Source organism: Danio aesculapii, chromosome 24 (assembly GCF_903798145.1).
Source record: "Danio aesculapii chromosome 24, fDanAes4.1, whole genome shotgun sequence".
NCBI classification, from domain to species: Eukaryota; Metazoa; Chordata; class Actinopteri; order Cypriniformes; family Danionidae; genus Danio; species Danio aesculapii.
In genome coordinates, this window is record NC_079458.1 from 18,085,879 (window position 1) to 18,111,612 (window position 25,734).

General features: G+C 32.5%; 2 protein-coding genes across 2 annotated transcripts in view; one reads left to right on the forward strand and one right to left on the reverse strand.

Moving 5' to 3' along the window:
• Positions 1-4,318: 4,318 nt before the first annotated feature.
• cops5 (COP9 signalosome subunit 5) lies at positions 4,319-15,003 on the reverse strand. The gene is made up of 8 exons (XM_056451154.1): positions 14,656-15,003; positions 14,316-14,550; positions 11,776-11,904; positions 11,318-11,383; positions 11,150-11,235; positions 10,935-11,046; positions 7,439-7,587; positions 4,319-4,553 (listed from the first exon to the last, which is right to left on the reverse strand). The coding sequence occupies exons 1-8, from the start codon at positions 14,790-14,792 to the stop codon at positions 4,463-4,465; spliced, it is 1,005 nt and encodes a 334-aa protein (XP_056307129.1). The 5' UTR covers positions 14,793-15,003; the 3' UTR covers positions 4,319-4,462.
• Positions 15,004-15,771: 768 nt separating this feature from the next.
• pign (phosphatidylinositol glycan anchor biosynthesis, class N) overlaps positions 15,772-25,734 on the forward strand; it is a 30,928-nt gene continuing 20,965 nt past the window's right edge. The window contains exons 1-14 of the mRNA XM_056450980.1: positions 15,772-16,039; positions 16,208-16,459; positions 18,370-18,491; positions 18,566-18,664; positions 18,746-18,852; positions 20,731-20,855; positions 21,598-21,728; positions 22,261-22,377; positions 23,093-23,133; positions 23,216-23,275; positions 23,373-23,465; positions 23,572-23,627; positions 25,376-25,454; positions 25,550-25,732. Of these exons, the coding sequence (XP_056306955.1) occupies positions 16,233-16,459; positions 18,370-18,491; positions 18,566-18,664; positions 18,746-18,852; positions 20,731-20,855; positions 21,598-21,728; positions 22,261-22,377; positions 23,093-23,133; positions 23,216-23,275; positions 23,373-23,465; positions 23,572-23,627; positions 25,376-25,454; positions 25,550-25,732 (1,440 nt within the window). The 5' untranslated portion in view covers positions 15,772-16,039; positions 16,208-16,232. The remainder of the gene's footprint in view (positions 16,040-16,207; positions 16,460-18,369; positions 18,492-18,565; positions 18,665-18,745; positions 18,853-20,730; positions 20,856-21,597; positions 21,729-22,260; positions 22,378-23,092; positions 23,134-23,215; positions 23,276-23,372; positions 23,466-23,571; positions 23,628-25,375; positions 25,455-25,549; positions 25,733-25,734) is intronic.

The following is a 25,734-nucleotide window of genomic DNA, read 5'->3' on the forward strand; positions in this document are numbered from 1 at the left end:
TAATTACCTCTTTATTCAACATGATGCCAGTGAATTGCAGATAATTGTGGAAACACTATGATTGGATTCTTTCATCTTTAATGTTTTCTCAAAAATATATATTTTTTTGTTGTTGAAAGGAAAGCTCACATCATATTTAAGTATTCATGTAAACCAGAGATGCCCAAAGTAAGCTAAGCAAATAAGTAAAGCTGGCCCATGGTAACCTTTGTGGCCCACCATCCCATCTGAAAAGCGAGGGAGAATGATGGGAAGCTGGATTGGAGAATGCCTTTGACAGAGACTGTCATTTCAAATTTAACGTAAGCTTTAGTTTCTTTGCTTAATTGAGAAGCTACAACAAAACTGAATGTTTCAATTACATGGTGTAAATGGATCAGACTTTGAATCAGAATGTAAATACAGATAAAGGACAATGCGCAAGACATCGGTGAGCAAATCAGGGCAGGAGCAGCTCAACTAGTGTATTTAGCATTGAACTGCATTGTGCTATAAATGGGATTATGTTTTAATATAAAAAGTTTATCACAAAACATTAAAAGTGATACTGCATCATTAATTAATATGCTTTAAAGCAACGTTTTATAGTTATTTATAAATATTAGCAAATAAATTATGAAATTACCCATGGTAAATTTAATGTAATTTGATATATTTAACTTCGGCCCACAGCCCTCAATCAGGTTTGGTTTTTGGCCCTTTATAAGAAAAAGTTTGGGCACCCCTGACCTAAACGTTACTCTCAGCAGTATGGATTTTATGTTTGTAAGTTATTTCCAATTTCTTGTGAGTTTTATTCAAACGATGAACGTTCTTCCTCTCTCTATCATTCTTCAAGCTCAAATTGCTGTTCATAATAATAATAATAATGCATATCAGCTTTAGAGAAATGTGGTGGACACAGACTGCGGTGACCCGTGTATTGTTATATACTGTGGAGGAATGTGCTTCCTGAGAATGAGTGACTCGCCTGCATTTATGCATGAAGAGTACTTGTCAAAAAGGAAATGTTGCTTTGGTTGGCGTTTGGTTGAGCAACGTAGAGGGGGAGTTCTGCCCCTTTCAGACTCTCCTCTGGGGCAGTGAATATGTTTCAGCTCCTCAGTGCCATGCTTGCTCAGATTATTATTATATGGTCCAAAGAAAACATCAGTGCAACCAGAGCTTTGGGTCACTGGTCTCAACGGTTGGTTTAACATTGGCCTTGTGATCAATAATCTACTGTTTGTGCTCATCACCAGGATATAGTTTCTTAATTACATTTCCTCCACACTTATTATTCTGAAACATTTTCATTCGGCTCATCAAACGAAGCGAAAATCCAAGTAATTTAAGAAGACTCTTACTAATAGACAAAAACATACTTAAGATTCTATTAATAGGTATGGGTGATGTTAATTCACTTATGGAACTTTATCTCCTTTCCAAAACGTATTTAATATGCTTATCTGATGATGACTAAAAGACTAATTCATATTTCCAGTGAGTAAAATACAGAACTTGCACATGGAAATTTATGATGACTGCGATTTTATAGCACCTTTAATGTAATTTATATAAAGAAATCTTTTTTTTTTTTACTTCCAGTATGTAAACAGTTAAACAAAACTTAAAAAAGACACCTTCCCTGACTTTGTTGTCTGTGAAAGGCTGTGAAGGACGCAGGACTACAACAAAACATTTTAACATGTAATCTATTAAAAAAGACTAGTAATCTCATTCTGCTAGTTCTTTTTTTAGATACTATTATACTTTTTCCCAGTATTCATTTGCTGTTGCTTCTTCCTTAGGTCCTATAGTATTTATTAATTATACTTGATTTTATTTATTGAATACTAGTACTTTATCATTCCATTCTAGCAATTAATAAATAGATACAAGTGCTTAGTCACTAGAAACTATTATTTTATGTCAGTGACTAGTAACTGTTCTGTTGTTGCTAGTTAGAAATTAGTTTTTTGTCAATAACTTGACTATGGTGATCTGTTATTGAGATATCAGCTGTTCAGATTTAGCTAGTATATATTTCAAATGTGACTACTACTTTTTTCAATATACTAAAACTTATTTACTAGGTTTATAACAATAGGTATCCTACTAATCAAAACAGCCAGAGACTCATATGCCTTCAGAATAATACTCCAAGCAAGATGCGTAAAAGATTGCAAAAAAATTTAATTTTTGTCATTCCACACACCAAATATCACATTCAAGATAAAGTTTACGTTTAAAAACAACTTTTTTAGCCAGCATTTATCTTGCTTGTGATTTATGGCATGTGGACTTCTTTCAAATATGTTATGTTTTTTCGTAATGAACTATTTTTAACTCATCTTATGTTATAACTAGTCAGAATGGAGTTTAATTTAAAATCTAAAAAAAAGCCTTACTAGAGAAATATAAGCACTAGTATCTTTTTAAAGTATTATTTATTTGGTGCGGACAAGTGTCTATTAAGTTGCAGCTGAAAGGGCATCCGATGCATAAAACATTTGCTGGATAAGTTGACGGTTCACTCCACTGTGGCGACCCCAGATTAATAAAGGGACTAAGCCGAAAAGAAAATGAATGAATGAAGTGTCCATTAAATAAGTGATATCTAATTATTAAACAAGAGTATACAGAATCTTTACAAGCAGTATCAAAAATAAAATGCACTGGTACTAGTAGTAGTAGTCAACTAGTAGTCAAACTAAAATATTCAATTCATCTTTATTTCTGTAGCGCTTCTACAATGTAGATTGTGTCAAAGCAGTTTAACATTAGAACTTTTAGTAAATTGAAACTGTGTTTTAAGAGTTGTTTCAGTTCAGTGTGGTTTAATTTTCACTGCTGAAAGTCCAAACACTGAAAATTGTTACTAGTCTCTATTGAAATACTGCAAGTACAAGATGCTCTCAGCAGTGTGGACGGTGTCTGAATGTTTGTTAACAGTACATCACTGCAAAAGTATTGCCAATTCTCTTTACTTCTTACAAACAACAAAATAACTTTAACATCAGTATATTGGGATATCAAAATCTCATGGCAACTTGTAACCTTTTGATTTAGTGGCTAATTTGAATTCATTTGTAAGGTCAGTACATTTTGGCACAATTTAGGGTGGGCTTTGGGGTTTTCATACAAAAGAAATCGTATGAATTAGCCACTTACCTGGCAAAACATAAAATAGTTACATACTTATTTATGCATTGCATCCACACGTGTGAACACAAGCTGCTAACTGATGTTCACTCTACCAACATCACTAACTATAACCCTTTAACATCAGATTGTTGCTAACAGTAATTAGCCATTTAGTATCGCGCACAAAAATGCATGATGACGACATCAGCCCAGTTGTCTGTAAGAAAATGCAGGCCCGTTTTGAATGGATGAAACCGCACCGGCGCAGCGATGAAGAGCAGACACACAGCTCTGAATAGACTCCACTGTATCCAGCTCCTGTTTCTGTGATGCATCAGTGACAGGCCACAGCTAACGCTCAAAATCTTGAAGGACCGTGCACAACGCAGAGACACCCTGCACAGGGTCGTCCTGACAGATGCACCGGTGCCCTGCCAAGCTCTGTTTATCTTTGAGCCGCAGAGTTTGTTATTCCATTATGTAATGCTATGACTGGCAAATATGAAAATGACCTCTTGCGGAGCACTGCGGTTTTCGTTAGCATGCTAAATATAATGTAAAATACGAGACAGGAGCTTTGGGAAATGGGAATGGCGGAGTACCATGTTACACACCGAACCCAGAGGAGAATACATTTCAAACAGCTGGTAACAAGCGGCGCTTAGGAAAACACATTTGTCTTGATCTAAAGGACAGCTCTGACGATGAGCTGTGCAAGCTAGAAAATATGTCAGACGAGATTTTGTTTAAGACAAGTTTTACATGGTGTCCCGTATTAGGGTATCCATCAAATTAAATTCATAAAAGGGATTTTATACAGAAGTAAAACATATTAAATGCAGTTTTAGTGTTTAAAATCAATGTGAAAATAAATGATCATTCAGTGTAACAGATATATTTATGCAAAAATGAAATGATGTACTTATTCTGACTTACTAACATATAAAAGATCGCATTGAACTTTACTATAATGTACAATATTAATATATTTGGCTGACAAAAGATAAAATGTAGTGGTTTGAAGGATAGTGGTTAAGTAAGATTTAATTAACGACAATTAATAATTTTTTTCTCAGGAAAATAAACTAAAACAGACTGGTGGGGAAAATAAATGAAATGCTTGGACCCATTTACACACAAGTAAATTTTACGCAATATACATTTAAAACATGAAGCAAAACCACCCAATGAGTTATTGAATGAACAGCATTTATTATATTTTGTTTAAACAAATGATAAATGATGCAAACATTCCTACAGGAGAATAAATCTTTCAAAACAGAATCATAATGAAAAACACATAACTAGGTAAACAGAGAAGTCATCCAACATCAGTTTAGTTGGCGGATGTGTTCACTTGATTGAAGAGTTTATCTTTGATTACCTGGGACATCAAACCATGAATTGCTTCAATGGTCGTTTTGCAGCTGAAAAGCAAAGAACATTTTTTGATCATTTTTGTACGATAACGTAAAAATTGATTATTCTAAAAATAACATTAGAAAGAAATATGATATAGCAAAAAAACCCAAAAAAAAGAAATCACCTATAACCTTACAAAATATAAACATGAACAAATTAGGTATATTTTTTAGATAAAATATTTTTATAGTTGAAGTCAGAATTATTAGCCCCCCTTTGATTTTTTTTTCTTTTTAAAATATTTCCCAAATTATGTTTAACAGAGCAAGGAAATTTTCACAGTATGTCTGATAATATTTTTTCTTCTGGAGAAAGTCTTATTGGTTTTATTTCAGCTAGAATAAAAGCAGTTTATATATATATTTTTTAAATTTAAGATCAAAACTATTAGCCCCTTAAAGCTGTATATTTTTTCCATAGTCTACAGAACAAACCATCGTTATACAATAACTTGCCTAATTACTCTAACCTGCCTAGTTAACCTAATTAACCAAGTTAAGCCTTTAAATGTCACTTTAAGCTGAATACTAGTATCTTGAAGAATATCTAGTCAAATATTATTTACTGTCATCATGGCAAAGACAAAATAAATTAGTTATTAGAAATGAGTTATTAAAACTATTATGTTTAGAAATGTGTTTAAAAAACTTCTCTCAGTTAAACAGAAATTAGGGAAAAAATAAACAGGTGGGCTAATAATTATGACACACACAGACACACACACACTTTACATTACTATACATTATGTGTATACTATACTACAATATTATACTATATTGAAAAAAAGAGAGCTACATAAGAAACAGGACTGTACTACAGTTTGATATATTTTTACTATTTTAAATTTATCCAAAACGATATTACCTTTTAAAAAATTACATAAAAAAACACTTCTTATCACACACACACAAAATAAATAAAAGGGAAAAGTATTTAAATTCACCCACAATACAGAATTAAATTAACTGAATTAATGGTGTAAGAAAAAGCAATTCATATTTTCATAGATTTATCAAATTTTAATTAAAGTTATTTTGTGTGATATTTGGAAAATAAACTTATTTTGGCTCATATATAGACCAATTACCATGTTTGTAAACATTCAGGATGCGCAGGCAGGGAGGTGCCAGAAAAAAACCGGGAGCGCTAGCATTTACAGCGAGGGAATGACATCTGATGCGATAGAGTTTGTTGTTGTCTTAGAAATAAGATACATTGATTACATATTATATATATTATGTACATAATGCTTTCAGCATATTATAACAGCTCGTCACCCAGTGATAAGCACAGTGATTCAGCAAAATTAATGTTAAAATAAGCGGCGTTCATCTGACAGGTCCATTTGCGATAGCACCCTCCCAATGGATATTGGATAAGACGAATTGACCAAGCATCCAGCCCGAAATATACAACTATCTTATTGAAGCTCCAAGTGTTTTAACAAGAGAGAAGTTAAAGGTCTACAAGTCTTTGGATGCCAACCATGTTGTTCTGTGTGGTCATGTGCAAGAAATAATGTTCCATGATTACCAGATTCAACAATATGTAGAGCTAAAAAATGAGATTCTGCTTAGCCAAAGACAAGGAAAGAAGACGGAACTGTACGAGGCCTGGGTAAATAATCATCAACAAGAAAAACGACTGCATTCTGACAGAGAACTGCACCTGTACGGCAGGGTGTGTGAACTTACACATAGAGGTAAAGTTGGTTTTATATTTGGACTTTCTCCTTAAAAATATTATTTCATAAAAGTATTACTTGCAAACTCTAAATAGCGAAATCATATTATCAGCCAATGACTATCAAAGTACAACATTGTTCACAGTCAAATAAACAGTGTTAATGTTGTTTTCAAGTCACACTTGCAGGTTATTTCAGACTGAATATTCAAAGTGCCATGGTAAACAATATAGGGAGTGTGTCACAAGTTGTCACTGAATGAATGTGTAAATATAAAACCAAGTATACAAGTATACAACAAAGTATTCGAATTTGGCATCCTACCACACAACACAACTTGTTTACTATTGCAGCCTGTCTTTTTTTGCAACCGGGGACCCGTGTGACATCATGTGTGACGTAGGTTGGTAATTGGTCAATAGGATCAGTATTTTTGAAGCCAATTCCAAGTACCGTTTCCTTGTAATGGTGATCGATTGATACCGAGTACAGATTCTGATGCTTTAAGCTTTATAATGCATTTCCCTCCAAGTATACAATAATACTTAAGTGGAGATCTCTCCTTACGTTAGAGAATAAATTAAGGATTCTGCAAATAATCCCTTTAACACATCTACTATAACCATTATAAGCAAGTATTAATTGTAAGTATATTATAAGTATAAGTAATTATAATTATAAGTCTAACAATGCAGTTTGGAAACATTGCAAATGATGAAAAAAGGATTCAGCATGTCTCAATCAAGAAAAAGTTTGGAGCGCTTATTTGATACATAAGAAGTTAAAATGCACACCCATAAATCCATGACTTCTTTACTAAAATAAAATAGGCCTATAAACTACTGTTTATTGTAATAAGTAAATTACAAGAAGTTATAATATTAAATATTCATGTTAAAAAATATAATTTGAAAGTTTTTTTTTAAATGTCTCTAATATTTTTAGCCAGGTTTTAGTGAAATTGCAATATTGTCAGAAACCCAGAACTTTCAGTTCCTACAGATAAAAAGGCCTAAATACATGCATTTCCAACTAACTTAAACACTTGCCATCAGTTTATGAGATTGACCAGATCAGCGAGTACCGATCGAGTCATTAAATGTGATTATCGGCCGATACCAATCTCTGACTGATCGATTGGAGCATCCCTAATATACACATATGTATATTCTGAAATCTAATGCTGAATTAGCAGGTATATATTACCTGTCACGTGTTGCTTTTGCTAGTTTGTCCTCAGATTTTCTATCATGTGTGTCTAAGCCCAGCATGAAGCTGCCTCGTCCCAGCTGCGCCTCCGCCTGCTCCAGCTTCTCAGACAAGTCAAACACCTGTCCGGTGGTGTAGTCTGCATTCTGGAGAAACAACCATCAGACCAGACATTGTAAGCAAGAACACTGCTTTTTCAGGCACCTGTCGAATTAAAGAATTTGGGCTTTTGCCATTTCATATAATGTTTATATTTTTAAGTCTAATGGAAAAAAGCCAAATACAATTTTACGCGTTTCTTTTATCACACTTTAGCAATTTGTGTTTGGAAGTCTATTTTATCAAAATGAGTTGTTCTCCGGCACAGAGTCGTAAATCTTTACTTCAGCACAAAACTCAAAAGATTTTTGCTGTTTATGCAAACTACTTATTTAAAATGAGCTGAATCAACACATTTTAGAGGGGGTGGGGGGGACTTAATTGTTTTATGTTCAATGCACTTAAATTTGAAAAAACAAACCAACTTAATCAATTTGTGTTGGGCGAACATGAATGCATTGTGTAGAACCCTGCATTTTTTTCAGCGCACTTACATACACTGTTTACAGTATTTTCTGAATTATAAAGAGATAACAAGAGATTCCTAAAATCCTCCCTCTAAAAAACACGATGACTATAATATAAAAAATAAATGAATGAATGAACGAGTATTCAGTTTTGTGTGTTAGAAATGTATGAAAATGTGAACATTTTACAATTTAACCGAACAGTTCCTCTACTGCATATATAAACAACATTTTAAAAGACCTGTAACATGAATGTTTGCAATTCTTAATCGAATCAAATGAGTAAGTATGGTCATATCAGTAATTTTTTTTACCTTATTTACCTGAAGTGTCTTAAAACACCACTTTGCCTTTTACCAATTAAACGCCTTAAACGCCTTAGCCAATGGTCAGTGCAAAATCTTGTTGAATTGTTTGCTGAAGCCCCTGAATGAGGTCTTAAATGTTTGCAGAAGGTGAGGTTGTAAACGGCCAAAAAAAAAGGGTCACAATAAACAAAGACTCGATATGACTTAGGGTCTACAGTGACGATGTAATTGCTGACAACACTTCTGCTTTGGGGAAGTAAGTCACTCTTGACAAGTAGTCAATTTATCTGTAGCACATGAGGCCGCTGTTTGGATAGTCCACAGCTCAACGAAAGCCTTAAACAAAGCTCATGACAGAATGTCGTAGAAGACGATGACAAGCTTTCAAAACAAATAGGCAGGGAAACAAAAGCAGCATCTACAAAAATTAATCATGTGCACAGGTTGTCAACAAACCCCCTGTCATATTTGCAATCTCATGCGCCTAAAATGCTTGATCTGTTAGGAATGCAAAACAGCTCCAGGATAATAAATATGTGAATATTTTAAAAGAAAAAAAAAAAGATGATTTTAGGATATCAGCATAATGACAAATACATTAACGTTAGTATAATGGTTCTATTATTATTATTATTATATAATTTCTTTCTATTTATAATGCCTAAAACTAATGTTTTTACACTCTTGCTAATAATTAATCTTTAAGTGCATTATAATAATAACAATAATAATAATAATAATAATAATAATAAAATAATTGAATTATAAAAATATACAATTAAGTATATATTATAGGGCTGCACAATATATCGTTTCGGCATTGATATCGCAATGTGCAATAGTCACATCGCAGGATATTCAATGTCAAGTTGGGATTATAGTCGATCAGTATCACAGTTCTGAACATGGGATTGGTGGAGTCATTGCAAAGTTTAACCCTAAAATAGAGTGAAAGATTTTCATTTGGATGTGTTTTTAAGATCTGTGACTGTGTACAATTTAAGCAAACCTAAACCAAGAGGTTATAAAGGTATATAAACCAAACTTATTTTATTTAATCACTTATCCTATGAAGACTCTATACAGTATTATTTTATTTATTATTCTATTATTTCTGTACCTCAATATTATTAAATTCCACAGAAAACCATAAAATTAATTTATATTTGTTCAATACAAAATGTAAAACTGTACAAAATGTAAAATATAAATTCATTCCAAATAGTTATACGTGATCTGGTGGTACTCAGCATAATTGAGTACACCACATTTTGAAAATGAATATTTGTATCCATTTTTCAGTGAATATAGGCAATGTATTTTGGTGCATTTAAACAAAACAGATTTATTAAACAAATATATTTATTAAAATAATATTTTAGTCACCAAACATATTTAGAAATTGAAAGATAAAAAAGTTACAACCTACAAAATTTTTTTTTAAATTTAGATTTAAAATTTTTCTCTAACATATAAATTTGAGTGTACTAGTTTTTGTACCGTTATTTTAAGTTATTTTGTTAGATAAGCTCCAGACTTGGCTTCAGTACTGACTAAACTAATGTATATGCACAAATATAATATTGTATAGCTTCTTATTAAAAATATGAATTTAAAAGAGTGAGGGGTGTACTTATATATGCTAAGCACCGTATGTTCATGTCGCAATATACATCGCAGACAAACTAAACATTGCAATAGCAGTTTTGGTCCAACATTGTGCAGCCTTAATATATAACTGTAAAAGGAGAAATATCATTTTTCTTTGCTTTATTTTGGCTGAAATTTGGAGGTTATTTTCTCATTTGAAATACCTTTTTTGTTGACAACAGATTCATTTTTTTTCTCTTCTTTGTACAAACCTTATGTTTAGCTCATCTACATCAAAACACACTTTGAGATGGAGTTCATGTGGATCTTTTACTGTGAACGGTCACATTGAGACACTGTTTTAATGAGCTGCTCACCTGAACATTTACAGCGAATAGTTTAGTTTTTAATTAAGAGTTTTCTTTAAAGACGGACAGTTTAATTGCAAAAACAGCTTAAAACATTGATCATCTCCTTTCTGCAAAGTATGATTAGAAGAAATTCTCGCACATTATCAAGATAACTGGCTACAAACAACATTCGCTTTGACTCCTTTATGGAAAAAACAGCAATCGCACTATTTTAAGATACTACACATAATCACGTTTCTTTGTATGCGCAATGTCTTGTACAATACAAATGAATACATGCATCTCTGCTACATAAAAGCTATATTGTCACCCCTCGTCACATCAACAGTATGTGTTTAGAAATAGGTCAGAAATTCAGATTTTGGAATTTTAATATAAATTGTACATTATTACTAAATTAAAAAAAAAAATTAACATGTTTTGACTTAATAAATAATAATAATTTTTAAATAAATTGTACATTATTAATAAATTATTAAAAATAATTAACATTTTTTGATTTAAGAACAAATTCCGATCTGCTTTACAGCAAAAAAAAAAGGCTAGTGTTAAATTTATGCCCTGTTTATATTAAATAATCCAACAAGACAGATGATGTTGGCACATATCTAAATGTGTAATATATAATAATTAGACACCAATAAAAGTGTGTGCTTACTGTCAGTAGGCTTGAGGAGCTCAATGTGTTGACCCAATACTTATTCCACAGCAGCTCTAGGAGTTTGCGGTCCAGGGAAGACTTAAAATAAGACACTTCTAAAGCATAGTATCTAAAAAAAGACAACAGCTTATTGTAAACCAAGTCAATAAAAATTGATCACGTAAAATATAAGTGCATAAAAAGCCTAAAAAAAAGAAAGCGGGCTCACTTACTGTTTGCAATGCACTCCAAAATCCTCAATTTTGTTAAGAGGTATTGTCTGGTATTCAGAAGGACCCTCATCTGGAGGCTTGTAACCCTATTTTTAAACATTCCAATGTTATTAAACATCTTATGAAATGCATATAAATTAGATACAATTGCCTAAAAATGGTTCCTACCTTCGGATACGTCCTGAAAGCTCCAAGATTGACCTTCCCCGCGGATATAGTCCTTGTGGGATCAATCTGAGGAGGATGAAAAATTACAAGGACTGAAGTTAGCAAAAGAGTTCAGTCAAATATAACAAATAAAAACAGTGAGCTGCCAGTTTAGCGAGTGAAAGTTATGAACGCCAGCTTGCTATTTGCCCTCGGCACTACATAAGCAATGAAGGATAAACTGTATAATGTATTCTGTTACAAAGGCAACAGCCATAAATCAGACAGCAGTACAAATGTCATCAACTCGTTTGTATATTGAGGGTCAATTATGGATCGCTGATAATGCTGAATTTAAACCGATACTCTTAACAGTTTTATAGCGGAGCCGTTTTCTCTTTTGAGATGGATGGTAACCCGCTTTAAAGAGGGAAATCAGCAAAATAAGCAACTAGTTTAACATTTCCAACAGCGCTTACCACTACTGCGACAAAGGGCTCTTGAAACTGCTGGTTAAGCATCTGAGTGCTGACATCTATGCCTGAAAGCCAGCAGCCGTATCCTGGATGACTGTGGTACCATCCAATGGCATTCTCCAACCGGCCCACCTAAATGATTATATGTAGATGATTAACCTCAGAATTATTTATTTGGATATCAATTTTTTTTTCATATGCTGGTTATTGGGAGTTAATGCATAAAGCGTTTATACATTTATAAAGAGCATTTTTGAGCTCTTGGCTTTTTCAAATGTTATTTTTATTTTATTTTTCAAAACACATTTAAATGGCAAATATTGCATGTATTCTCTCAATTAATATTAGACCTTACAAACTGAACAATATTCAATTCAATTCATCTTTATTTGTATAGCGCTTTTACAATCTAGATTGTGTCAAAGCAGCTTCACATAGAAGATCATAGTAAATTGAAACAGTGTAGTTCAGTTTTCAGAGTTTAAGTTCAGTTCAGTCTAGCTCAGTTCAGTGTGGTTTAATAATCACTACTGAAAGTCCAAAAACAGAAGTGCAAATCCATCAATGTAATAATAATAATAATAATAATAATAATAATAATAATAGTCTGTAAAATGCTTTTAGATGAGTACAGCATTAATATGCATGTTCATGATTGTTCCTGTCTTGCATCTGTTATGTGTATATTTAAAATTTTTGTAGTATTTATGAATTACTTTGATGTGATAAACACATTTGTGCACTTACTGCATGCAGTCCCTCAATAGTAAAATATGAAAACTGAATAAACTCTAAATGGAAAATTATATATATTAACCAACACCCCACCCCCCCTTTGTTTTTTCCCCAATTTCTGTTTAACAGAGAGAAGATTTTATTCAACACATTTCTAATCATAATAGTTTTAATAACTCATTTCTAATAACTGATTTATTTTATCTTTGCCATGATGACAGTAAATAATATTTGACTAGATATTTTTCAAGACACTTCTATACAGCTTAAAGTGACATTTAAAGGCTTAACTAGGTTAATTAGGTTAACTAAGCAGGTTAGGGTAATTAGGCAAGTCAAAAACAAAATTAGCTTAAAGGGGCTAATAATTTTAACTTTAAAATGGCTTTTAAAAAAAATTTAATCTGCTTTTATTCTAGGCTAAATAAAACAAATAAGACTTTCTTCAAAAGAAAAAATATTATCAGACATACTGTGAAAATTTCCTTGCTCTATTGGGCTAATAATTTTTACTTCAACTGTGTGTGTGTGTATATGTGTATATGTGTGTATGTATATATATATATATATATATATATATATATATATATATATATATATATATATATATATATATATAATAGGGCTGCATAATATATTGCTTCAGCATCGATATCGTAATGTGCACATCTGTAATAGTCACATCGCAGAATCTGCAATGTCGAACTGTTATTATAATTGACCAGGAGCCACATTTGAAAACACTCATGATGTGTGCAGTCATTGCAACATTTAACCATAAAGTTACACAAACATTCATTATTTTGTGTGTTTCTATCATTGATTCTAGCATAAGAAATTATGTTTTCAACTTTATGGTGATTTTTTACACATTGGATTATTAAATTTGTGTATCTTAATATTGCTAGACCTCTAGAAAATCATAAAGCACTGTATATTTTATTTGTCCAGTACTGTTTCTTTACTGTATTGGTATATATTATTTTATGTAGATCCACTTCTTTACAATATAATGTCAATGTATCGAAAACTAGAAATTCTTTCCAAATAGACCTTGTCATTTAATCTGGTTAAATTATGTATTCAATATCGCAGTATATTTTGTATAAAAATAAATTATTGCAACGTCAGTTCTTTCCAATATCGTGCAGCCCTATATATATTAGATGAGTAAAGCATTAAATGTCTTTTAATTTCAGTATTATTGTCCTGTGACATAAATATTCTGTTCAGTCTCTCAATTAATATTAGAAAATGAAGACTAAATGAATAATAATCATAAAAGAACTAGGATGATTTTTAGAGGAGGAGTATAGCAACACAATTCATGTTTATTTTTGTTCTGGTAACTGTTCACTATTTATTTTAGAAGTTTTTTTTTTTTTAAAACCATTTAAATCTAATAAACTCGAATGTGATGCGATATATATTTAGATGTACAACTACTCCTAATATTCTCTCTATAAATCCTAAACATGAAAACAGAATACAAACCAATTGCTTTCTTTACTCTTTAAATAACTTTTTAAATTGTAATTTTTATATACACGTTTTAAAAAGGTAACCACTGCATGTAGCTTCCCACTTAATATTAGATCAATCCTAAAAACGTAATGCAGAATAATTATAAATAACAATTAAGAAAATATTTGTGATGACATTGCTCTAGATTAGAAAAACTCAATGATCAGCATACATGCTCCACATATAAAGCAGTGGATATGATCATATTTATAAACAAACTGTGCTTATATTAATCATTATTATTCATCTAATATGAATTTAAGAGTAATTATAAGTAAGTGTACCTGTTTAGCATTCTCTATATAAGCAGCCATATATTCATAGGCTGCAGCCTGAGCGTTGACTCTGGTTTCAGTGCCTTCCACTGGTAAAGCAAAACTGTCCATGATGATCATGGTCTCTCCATCCACCTTCCCCAGCATAAGTCCCATCACCTCCAGGTTTCCTCCAGATCTGGCGTGCATCACCATCTTCAGCAGTGCCAAGGCCGATATCTTGCAGTATTTAAAATAATGATGACTGTAAACAATAAAAACAGCGTACACAACAGTGGTATTAATCATTCGGAAACAACCCGGGCCTCAAGGAAAAGATAGACATCAAATTCTGGTTGCGTTTACTCACTCTTTAGTCCACGGCTTGGCCGCCAGAATCTCTTGTTGTTGTTTTTTGTCATATTTGTATATTTCATCGATACTCTGAACTTCCTGCATGCTGTTTGACAGCTCCCATGTTTTCATCGCTATGCTACTGCCAGCCATAGCTGCTACTACTACAGTCGGCTTATATCTCCTGTTGGACTATAACGAAGTATGATAATTAACACTCGCAATTCATAAAATATGAAGTTTTAGATAACGTTAAAATTGTATAGTTTATCTAACTATTTAAATAGAACATTTAGCAATAATTAACAAAGCTCCTGCTGTACTCCTTTACTGAACAACTCTCCAACTTGAGTGAAGCGAGCGACCGTACGGGTTACCAAGGAATAATATTGATGCCAAAATAAGAGTCCTGAACGCAAACCCACCGCTACTGTTTTACAGTCTATAGCACCGTCACTGTTTCTTGGTATATTCGTTTTTATTTAGTTGTTTATCTAAGATATGGTGCGATATATGTCGTTTCTGTTTAAAGACCCACCTCATACTGTGACAAAATAGTGTTAGAAATGGATCTACCAAATTATTTGCAAATAATGTAGGTTATGTTTGGTCTATTTCTATTATATTATATTTTAGAATTATGATATTGTATTACTGAATATATTCATTATTAATACATTTACTTTCTTAAAAAACTAATTATCCTCTTTAATGAAACTTGTATTTATTTGTTTGTTTTAATATTTTTTAAAATCACATGTTGGATAATTTATGATATTTATGTTATACACTCATATTGTATTAGTTATTTAAACATTTTTACAATTATTAAATTGTCTATGTTTTATTTTATCTTTCAATATAATGTTTGTCATTGTATTTTAAACTGATTTATTATTTAAAACATTTTGAATTTACATTTGTTTCTTTTTATATTTTTTATTTTAAAAAAGTAAATATTTTTGTTTTTTTTTGCAAATTTTATATTGTAAAAAGGGAGACATTTTATCAAATAAAGTTGTAAATAGTCATAAAATCGCTGGCATTTTGAAGCACTTTTTTGTTTTTCGAAAAAATATCCACGTTGCGTTAAAAACTACATTTCCCAAAATGCATTGCGCAGACAGTTCAAAGGTGACTGATACAAGGAAGTGCAGAAAAGTTCTCAGTTAATCTTCTTACAAACTATTTGGTTTAGCAGGTCAGAACTCAAAGATATAAAAGCACCTTAAAACAGATTAAAAGCCTGTGTGCGCGTTTTGTTTCAGGGCGTTTCGTTCCCGCGCACTCCTGCTCTGCCTGGGGCTTTCAGTGACAGATTAAATGATACATTCATGTCTTCTGTCCACCATCAATTAATCAGCTTTATGATTCTCTTTCAATCTCAAATTAGCAGAAAGGTAAGTACATTCTTAAAGTAAACCCATACTTTTTAAATATGTTGTACAATATAACCTATTTGAACGTACAGTCATGCTAATGTAAAACAAATTCATAATAAAAATCTTTTAAGACCATTAAATATAACAGAATGCTTCATAAATTCATATGTGCTTTTTGTCAATCAGTGCCAAAGGACTGACTGGAGACAAGATGAAAATGGTGACATTCTTCATCGTGGGGCTCGTTGTGCATGTAATCTTCTTTCTCTGCATATTTGACATTTATTTCACATCTCCTCTTGTCCATGGCATGACTCCTCAGCGGGTCCCACTGCCACCCCCGGCCGAGCGGCTGGTGCTGTTTGTGGCAGATGGTTTGAGGGCCGACAGCCTCTTTAAGCCGGACGACAGTGGGACGCCAAGGGCTCCTTACCTAAGGTGATGACACAGGATAATCTTTGTCCTGTTTACCCATGTGGTCCAGAAAGTTCAGGGTTGTTTCTTTTTGTCATTAATGTCTAAATAATATCTATTAGTCATGCTTAATGTTAAAAATATTCACAATTTCAATAAAAAATGCATGTAGACATTGCATTTAATCAATTTTTTTAATTAATTAATTCATTCATTCATTCATTCATTCATTCATTCATTCATTCATTCATTCATTCACTCTGAGTTTTATGTATCTAAGTGTTAAATCTATATGATAATATACTAGAAGTCACATTTTTACAAATAAGCATCCTCATATATTGTGTAAAAACAAACAAACAAACTAAATAGATATGTATTTAATAAGTAAAACTAATTTATTTAGTTTACTCTAAATAAAATACATTTAGTACAACTTATTTTACTAAATACATTTTATATATGTATTTATTTATTAATTATTCTGTTGGATAAACATTTTCCGATTACACTTTACAATAAGGTTTCATTAGTTAATGTTAATATATTTACTAACATGAACTAATAATAATGAACAATACTTGTACAGCATTTATTAATCATAGTTCAGCATTTACTAATGCATTATTAAAACCCTATTAACTTTAGTTAATGCAGTGGGTTAATGTGAACTAACAATACATAACTTTATTGCCGGTAATTAGTGTTAACAAAATGCCTGTATGTGTTGCTTATTCACTGATCATGTTAGTAATTGTATAATGTCGTAGCGCATGGTCTAACAGAGTTGTGCTTATTCTCTTAATGAGTTATGGGTGTGTTTTGAGCATAACATGCATTAAGCCAATCAGAGTCTCATCTTCCATTCCCTTTAAGAGTCTGTTACGTCACGCCATGGTGCATTTGCTATTTACATGGTGGACTTTGTAAGTGGAAAAACTGAATGCTTTGCTAGCGATAAAACAGTTAAACAGACCATCTGCGCAAGGAAAAAGAATGAGCTTCCCTTCCTCAGCTGCTTTACTTTCTCTTTACTTTACTTTTACTCTTTACTATACTCCTTTACTTTTTTGGAGTAAGAAACTGAGTTGTACGCACTCCACTGAAGACATCCATCAGCCTACATTTTTAATTTCATTTGTTAAGCACACAGATTTGTTTCAAAACTATTTCTAAATTCAGTTCTAATTTCCAGAAAACAAAAAAATGAACAATAATAACAAAATGTGATCAAAAATCTGAGTTATATCCAAACACACATCCTATTCTTATGCCTCATATGGTAATGTATACGTCTCCAAATCCAGACAGGTGGACAAATCTAAGCTTGTTTTTTTAAAACAAATATAAATATGCATATAATAAAAAATACTGATAATAATAATAATTATATTATACAAATGCAAATTGTCATGAATAAACTGAATAAAGCCCCTCGAGATGAAGGCATGGAGGCAGTGTTTTTGATATTTATGTAGAAAATAATAATTTTTGTAACCTTTGAAAAGATATTTGTCTATTGCTGCAAATCCTGTGTGTATTAAGTAATGTGTATGTCTTTTGGACCTGCATAGGTGCTGGACTTTATACCAGCTTTTAGTTGTCAATGTCTCTGTCTCTTTCTCAATGAGTCTCTCAATGTCAATGTCTCTATCAGTTCCTCAAAATAGCAACCTCCAACAATGCGCCTTAACACACCTCCTTTATAGAGCGGAACACTCATGAGTCCACAAAGTGGCACAAAAGGATTTGCTATTTAAACAACGTGGCGCAAAACATGAAAATTGGGGTTGCGCTGGTATGAAAATGGCAACAAACCGCGCCAAACACGTCTTCCACCTTATTGTGCCAGATGTATATTAAGGCCCCATGTGTATACTGGTTCATTGTTTATTTGTGCTTTTTTTGTCCTTCATGCTGTTTCCTGTCATAAGGAGTGTGGTTAAAGAGGGCGGCACATGGGGAGTGTCACACACACGGGTCCCTACTGAATCACGTCCAGGACATGTTGCTCTAATAGCGGGCTTTTATGAGGACGTTAGCGCTGTTGCCAAGGGTAAGCAGTCACATGTGTGTTTGGATCTGACTTTCCATGTGTGTAAAATCAATCATCCGTCTCTGTCTTTCCAGGCTGGAAGGAGAATCCAGTGGAGTTTGATTCTGTCTTTAATGAGAGCAGATATACGTGGTGTTGGGGAAGCCCTGATATATTGCCAATGTTTGCTAAAGGTATAACCACACACCTGCGAGTTGGTCTGAGGAAGCATGTTGTTTTTATTTGGTGGTTTTATCAGCATGTGTGTTTGGTAGGAGCCACTGGAGACCATGTCTACACTCACACTTACCCTCCAGAGCGAGAGGACTTTGCCTCTACTGATGCTTCCAGACTCGACACATGGGTGTTTGAAGAAGTGAAGGTAGGATACTCTTGTGCAATCACTTTATATTCATTTGTTTTATGAAGCTTTTCAATGCATATTGTCATTGATATGTAAAAAAAATATGTGAAATTTAGAAGAAATGTTATCAGAACTTTATAGAATAAAGCAAATGTTAACATTTTACAGATAAACTGAGAATTTAAGTCGTCTCTTAATTTTTTTTTCTTAGCTGTTTATGTAAATACAGCGGGGAAAATAAGTATTAAGTTTTTTCCTGGGAATAATATTTCTAAAGGAACTGTTGACATGGAATTGAGACAGATTTTGGTAAAAACCCAAACATTACAAACATAAAAATAAAGCAAAACAAAAAAAATCTGAAAAATGAGTTATGTGTAATAACAATGAAATGACACGAGGAGAAAGTTCTGAACTACTAAAAAGCTTTTTTGGTGATGGCAGCTTAATGACGCCTCTTATATGGAGAATGAAGTCACGTGAATTGCTCAGGTGTGAGTTTTTCACAGACTTCAACAGAATGTAAAAATCTTGATGATTCTGTGGGTCTTGTCTATCAAATTTGATCTTTATTTAGTATTTTCTATTGGATTAAAGTCAGGTGATTGGCTGGGCCATTCTACAGCTTGATTTTCTTTCTCTAAAACCATTTGAGAGTTTCTTTGGCTGTGTTTTAGATCATGGTCTTGCTGAAATGTCCACCTCTTCATCATCATGCTAATGTAGACATTGGACTGAAGCAGCTAATATTAATTTTGCAATGAAGAAGGGCAGAGGGTTGCTAAATAACTACTGAGAGACTTCAGCTGCTGTCTGGGCTTTCACTGCCATTCTACACCTCCCTTTCTTCATGTGTTCAATACTTTTTCCTGGGTCATTTCATTTTATTACACATAACTTAATTTGTAAACTAATTAGATTTGTTTTCTTTGCAAACATGGATTTAGTAGGTTGTTAAGAGCATCCAGGGAAAATTTCAAGTCAACTGCACCTTTAGAAATATGTTTTCTGAGAAAAGTGGTGACGTGTTCAATACTTATTTTCCCAGCTCAATGTAACATATCACATAAAGCTTATTTGTAAGGTTTTCTTGATCAAAAACAGTAAAATGTTACACTCTAAAAAATGTAAATTATTTAATATATATTTATTATTTAGTAATAATATACAGTATCTAGCTGTGCTATATTAGTTAATTTTGACTTAGCAGCTATTGCTTCATTCTTTAGTGTCATAATCCTTCAAAAAGCAAAAAAAAAAAATAATAATGCAAGAAACATTTATTATTGTTAAATTTTTTTGGGAAAACTTGACACAATTTATAAATTAAGAAATTTATTAAGATTAAGTTATTAAGAAAGAAGAACAGGATTTGAATGAAACTAAATCAAAATTGTATATTATATTGTATTAATGTCACTCAATCAAATACAGTAAAATGTGACACTTGAAAATAATAAATATATTTTATTTATAATAAAATATATTTCTAATTTAATAATAATATAACATATCTAGCTCTTCTGTAATAATTCATGTTTTGTATTTTACTGTGATGGTTAGCTGATTTAGCACCTAGTGCTTCATTCTTTAGTGTCACAATCCTTCAAAAACCATTCTTATATTTTAAAGCGAGAAACGTTAATTAACAATTTTGAAAATAGTTTTAGTGCTTCATATTTTTTTGGAAACTATTAATTTTTTTTTAGAAAACGCAGATGAATAGAAAGTTAATAAGTTATTAAGGAAGTAGAACAGCATTTGTCTAAATGAGTCTAAATCAACTTTAAAAATTTTATAAAATTTCTGATAAAAAGTTAATGCATTTTTGCTAAATAAGAAATTAAAATCTTGAAACTATCATCACTGATCACCTTATTTAATTTTATAATGAAGGATTTTCTCAATGCTGCCAAAAGCAATGAAACTTTACTGAAGAAGTTACATGAAGAGCAAACCGTGTTTTTCCTTCATCTTCTGGGGATCGACACCAATGGTCATGCCCACCGGCCCATGTCAAAGTAAGCTCATTTCACATCACCACACCAATCAATGACAATGAAATTCACCAAAATAACACTGTAATTCACAAACACCTTTTCACTTTATCTTTATGTAAATATTTTATGTAAAACCTCTTTAAAACAGCGTTGTAAAAGCTGCAAAATAAATTTAGTTGCATTGTAATATATTGTCCTAAAGTGAACATTTCTTCACTATTTGCTCACACTCAAGTGGTTCTAAACTTTTATGAATGTCTTTCTTCTGTTGAACACAAAACAAGATATTCATAGTCATCCATATTTTAAAAAGAAAAACCATTGTAGTCCATGACTATTTGTTTTCCTGCATTCTTCAGTATATCTTCCTTCGTGTTCAGTAGAAGAAAGAAAGGTTCAGTAAATGAAGACAGAATGTCAATTTATTTACATATAGACCATTTCAATGTGGTCATGTCATTGGCCCTTGAACATTTCCTGCTTATCATAATATTGCTAACTGTAACAAGAGACAATTCAATCATATCTTCACGTTAAAACCGCTATCATAACATTATTTATCAATATGTGGAACGTTTTGAATTCTTAAAAGCTATGGGAATAAAATATGTAAAACAGGGAAACACAATAGGACCATTGTTATTGTTTATGTCCCTCAAAATGGTCAATAAAAATCCACGACGACCAAATATACCACTAGATGGTGCTACAGTAGCTGTAAAAGCCTTGCATTTAATATTTTCTTGGATTTTTCTGCTTCCAGGGAATGTCTAGAGAACATTGGCCTGGTTGATGCTGGTGTCGCTGACATTGTCACTGTGATGGATGACTTTTATGGCCATGATGGAAAAACGGCTTATGTTTTTACTTCTGACCATGGCATGACAAACTGGGGTAAAACATCTCTCTGACCTAGTCTATAGAAGTCTGAGATAGGATGTTTTGTTAACATAATTTTATCCCTCTAAATGAAGTCAAATTTTCATGAATTGAATAGTGTTCTTTTGATTTATATCACTGTTCAAGTTCAGGTCAGCAGAACTTATCCACCTTTTGCCTCTTGATTGATCAAATGATGGGTTACTCTTCTGGTTTGGGGAACTTCCATTTAACAGAACTGAAACAAAACTAATTTAGATAATAAGGTTGCACTACAAGTGATATATACTGTAGTGTACGTACTGTATATCAGTGAAGACGGATATTATAAAAACTGCTTGGTATTTTTAAATGAGAGTAGTATAAAAGTGTATGCGTTTAAGTTATTCATGGTCTGCTGAAAAGAACTTGTTTTAATAAATGTGCACAGAAAAAAACATCACTGATTGTTTACAGTTTTTGGAAGTTACTCCCATATGTCACGCAAAGCATAAGGCAAAAGTTGGACAAATTTGTCCACTACAGTATATGATCATATGTTTTATAGGATCTCACGGTGCAGGACATCCCTCGGAGACTCTGACCCCGCTGGTAGTGTGGGGCGCTGGGGTTCAGAAGGCACTATGGGAGACTTCTCAGAAATATGAGGATAATTATTTAAAAGGTTTGTTTAATCGTCTCTTAGTGGCCTAACACTATGGCAAGCCATTTTAACGGTTAAACTGTAAAATGTGCCAGTGTTCCTTTTATATTTTTAGATACTAGTAGCTATTCATTAGATACCATAACTTATTTTTTAGATACTAATACCTATTATCAGATACTAGTACTTAATCATTTGTTACTAGTACTTATTAAATGCGTAATAGTTTTTATTAAATGCTAGTAGTTAGATACTAATTCCATTAGATACTAATTTTATAAGATGCTAATGGATTCTAATGCTAACAGCACTGTTAGATACTAATTCATAGTTTTTAGATACTAGTTACTGTTGCTAAGTGTAGTATCTTATAAGTACTGGTATCTAATGATCATGAACTTATATTTATTTATTAGGCACTAGTATTTAAGAAATAGTTACTAGTAGGAAGGAAAGTTTGATTCAGAATTTGTTCTCTGCATTTAACATGTCTAACCACGCACACGCGCACACACACGCACACACACACACACACACACACACACACAAATGTGAACATGCAATTTTAGCAGAGGGCAGCCACTGTATGTAAAATATGTACTTCTAAATATGTAAAGTTTTTAGAATAATTGTGAAATCTTTTGCCATACTAACTCCATTAACATCTCCATTAACAGACATTAAATCACCATAAAACATTAAAACCGATTGTCTTTTAACATTCTTTGCCTTTCAGAATGGGGGTTAGAGAGCTACAGGAGAGTGGACGTCAATCAGGTCAGATTTTCTTTCTGATTTACATATAAAATGCTTATAAAGGATGAAATATTGCTGATCTGATCTTTTCTTGCTCTTGCAGGCTGATATTGCCCCGCTAATGTCATCCCTTATAGGCGTCCCCTTTCCTTTGAACTCTGTGGTGAGCTCTATTTTAGAGATTTCAGATCTGCAATTTATATTGTAGACTTGCACACACTTTTTATATAATCTTATGAAGTATTTGTGTTGCTTTACAGGGGGTTTTACCGCTGAGTTACCTGAATAACAGCCAACACTTTAAGGCTGAGAGCATGTATGCAAATGCTATTCAGATCTTGGAGCAGTTCAGGGTATAGTACATTTTATATGTACATTTACATTTATTTAAGTATAGTTCATTTTGTTTGGTTTATTTGAAATAATTAGCTATTTTTGTGTGTTTTTTGTAATCTACAGGTAAAAATGGCTCAGAAGAAAGAAACAACGATATCATTTTTGTTTACACCATATCAGTGAGTAAAAGTCAGTGCTAAGGGCGGATTTAGAAAACAGAATTTTTTTATAATTTGTAGGTATATGTTTGGGTATGTTTAATAATTAATTTATTCTTTAAAGGTCTGTTAACATTTCCTTTAAACTTCAAATAAAAGTATAGATTAAAATAAACGATTGCTTAAATAATAATATTATTTTAACTCTTCTGAAGTTCAAGCACTGTGGAGTAGTGTTATCTAAAAATAAATTTAACATTATTGATTGCTAAATATTGGATTGATAAATAATCCATTATAAAATTGTCCAAAAATAACTGTTTAACCAGAGATGCCCAAACTAGGGCCCGCGGTCCACAGTTGGCCCATGCTAGCTTTTGATTTGGCCCACCATTCCACTTGAGAAGAGAGGGAGAATAATGGGGAGGTTGGTTGGGGCAAATATCTCTGAGAAAGATCGTAATTTTGAATTTAATGTAACCTTTTGTTTATCTTGTAATTTGTTTTGTTTTGAAAATGAATCTGACTAGTAAATGTAAGTACTGTCACTCGACGGATAGAAGGCAATGCACATGGAATCGGCGAGCAAATCAAAGACAGCTTAGTGTATTCAGCATTGAACTTCATTGTGTTAATAGGATTGTTTATGTTTTTACTATAATAATTTCATTTAAAAAAATTTAAATATATATAGTGCATTTGTTGAAATGATTTAAAGCAATGTTTCGCAGTTATTTTTAAATATTAGGAAATAAATTAAGAAGTTACTCATGGAAAATTTAATGTAATACAGTTTGGTATATTTACTTTTGGCCCACAGCCCTCAATCAAGTTTGGTTTTTGGCCCTTTATAAGAAAAAGTTTTGCCACCCCTGCGATTAAACTCTATAAATTGCTCATTTTGTTACATGTAAATTAACTACACCCATTCAGAAATGGTGAAAACTATTCAGTGACAGAGGATGATTTAGAAAATGGTCCCATTTCATAATAAAAAAGAAATCAAACTTTATTACTTTTAAATGTATTAATTAATTGAATTCTAGGTTTTTTCTATAACACTGGCAAAAATTCGTGATTTAGAAAATTCCATGGGATGAATCTCAAAATAAATAGCAACTTTATACGTCCGCCCCTCGCCATTTTCAGGAAATGACAATGTGATCTATACTATTGGGTTTCACAAATCATATACAAATAAAAATAAAGAAACATTACCAATGCAACTGGGGAAACGGTAATGGAAAATGTACTTTTACAAGTATAATGACAGCATGGTGGCTCAGTGGTTAGCACTGTCGCCTCACAGCAAGAAGGTCGCTGGTTCAAGTCCCGGCTAGCCCAGTTGGTATTTCTGTGTGGAGTTTGCGTGTTCTCCCTGTGTTGGCGTGAGTTTCCTGCAGGTGCTCCGGTTTCCCCCCAGTCCAAAGACATGCGCTATAGGTGAATTGAACAAACTAAATTGGCTGTTGCGTATGAGTGCATGTGTGAATATGAGAGTGTATGGGTGTTTCTCAATACTGGGTTGCGGCTGGAAGGGCATGCGATAGGTAAAAAACATATGCTGGAATTGTTGGCGATTCATTCCACTGTGTCTACCCCTGATAAATAAAGGAATAAGCCAAAGGAAAATAAGTGAATGAAAGAGTACAAACACTGATTATTCAACTCTTGAATTTGATTGGCCAAGCAGTATTTTGATCCTGCTGGTATAAAGCCAATAATGTGAATATTTTTTATTAATTTGTATTTATTTTTTTTGCTTCCAGGCCTCTTACTGACTCTAAACAGGTGGATTTCATTCGTCAGGCAAGAGATTTGATCCAAAAAGGGCGGTTTGATGAAGCGGTGAGTGTTGGTTAGATTATAGTATGCTTTCTTTTATTAGTAGTATTTACCGTCACAACACTTGTTGATTATCTTGTCTTATCATATGGTTTTAGATCGTCTATTGTAAAGATCTGATGACTCAGGCAATGGAGGGCTTGTCATATTACCATACATATGATCGTCTGTTTCTTGGAAGCAGTGTGGTTCTGGGTTTTATTGGTTGGACCTCATATGTGGTTTTATACATCTTGAAAACTCATGCTAGCCTACGCAAACCTCCGACTAACGCGTACATGGT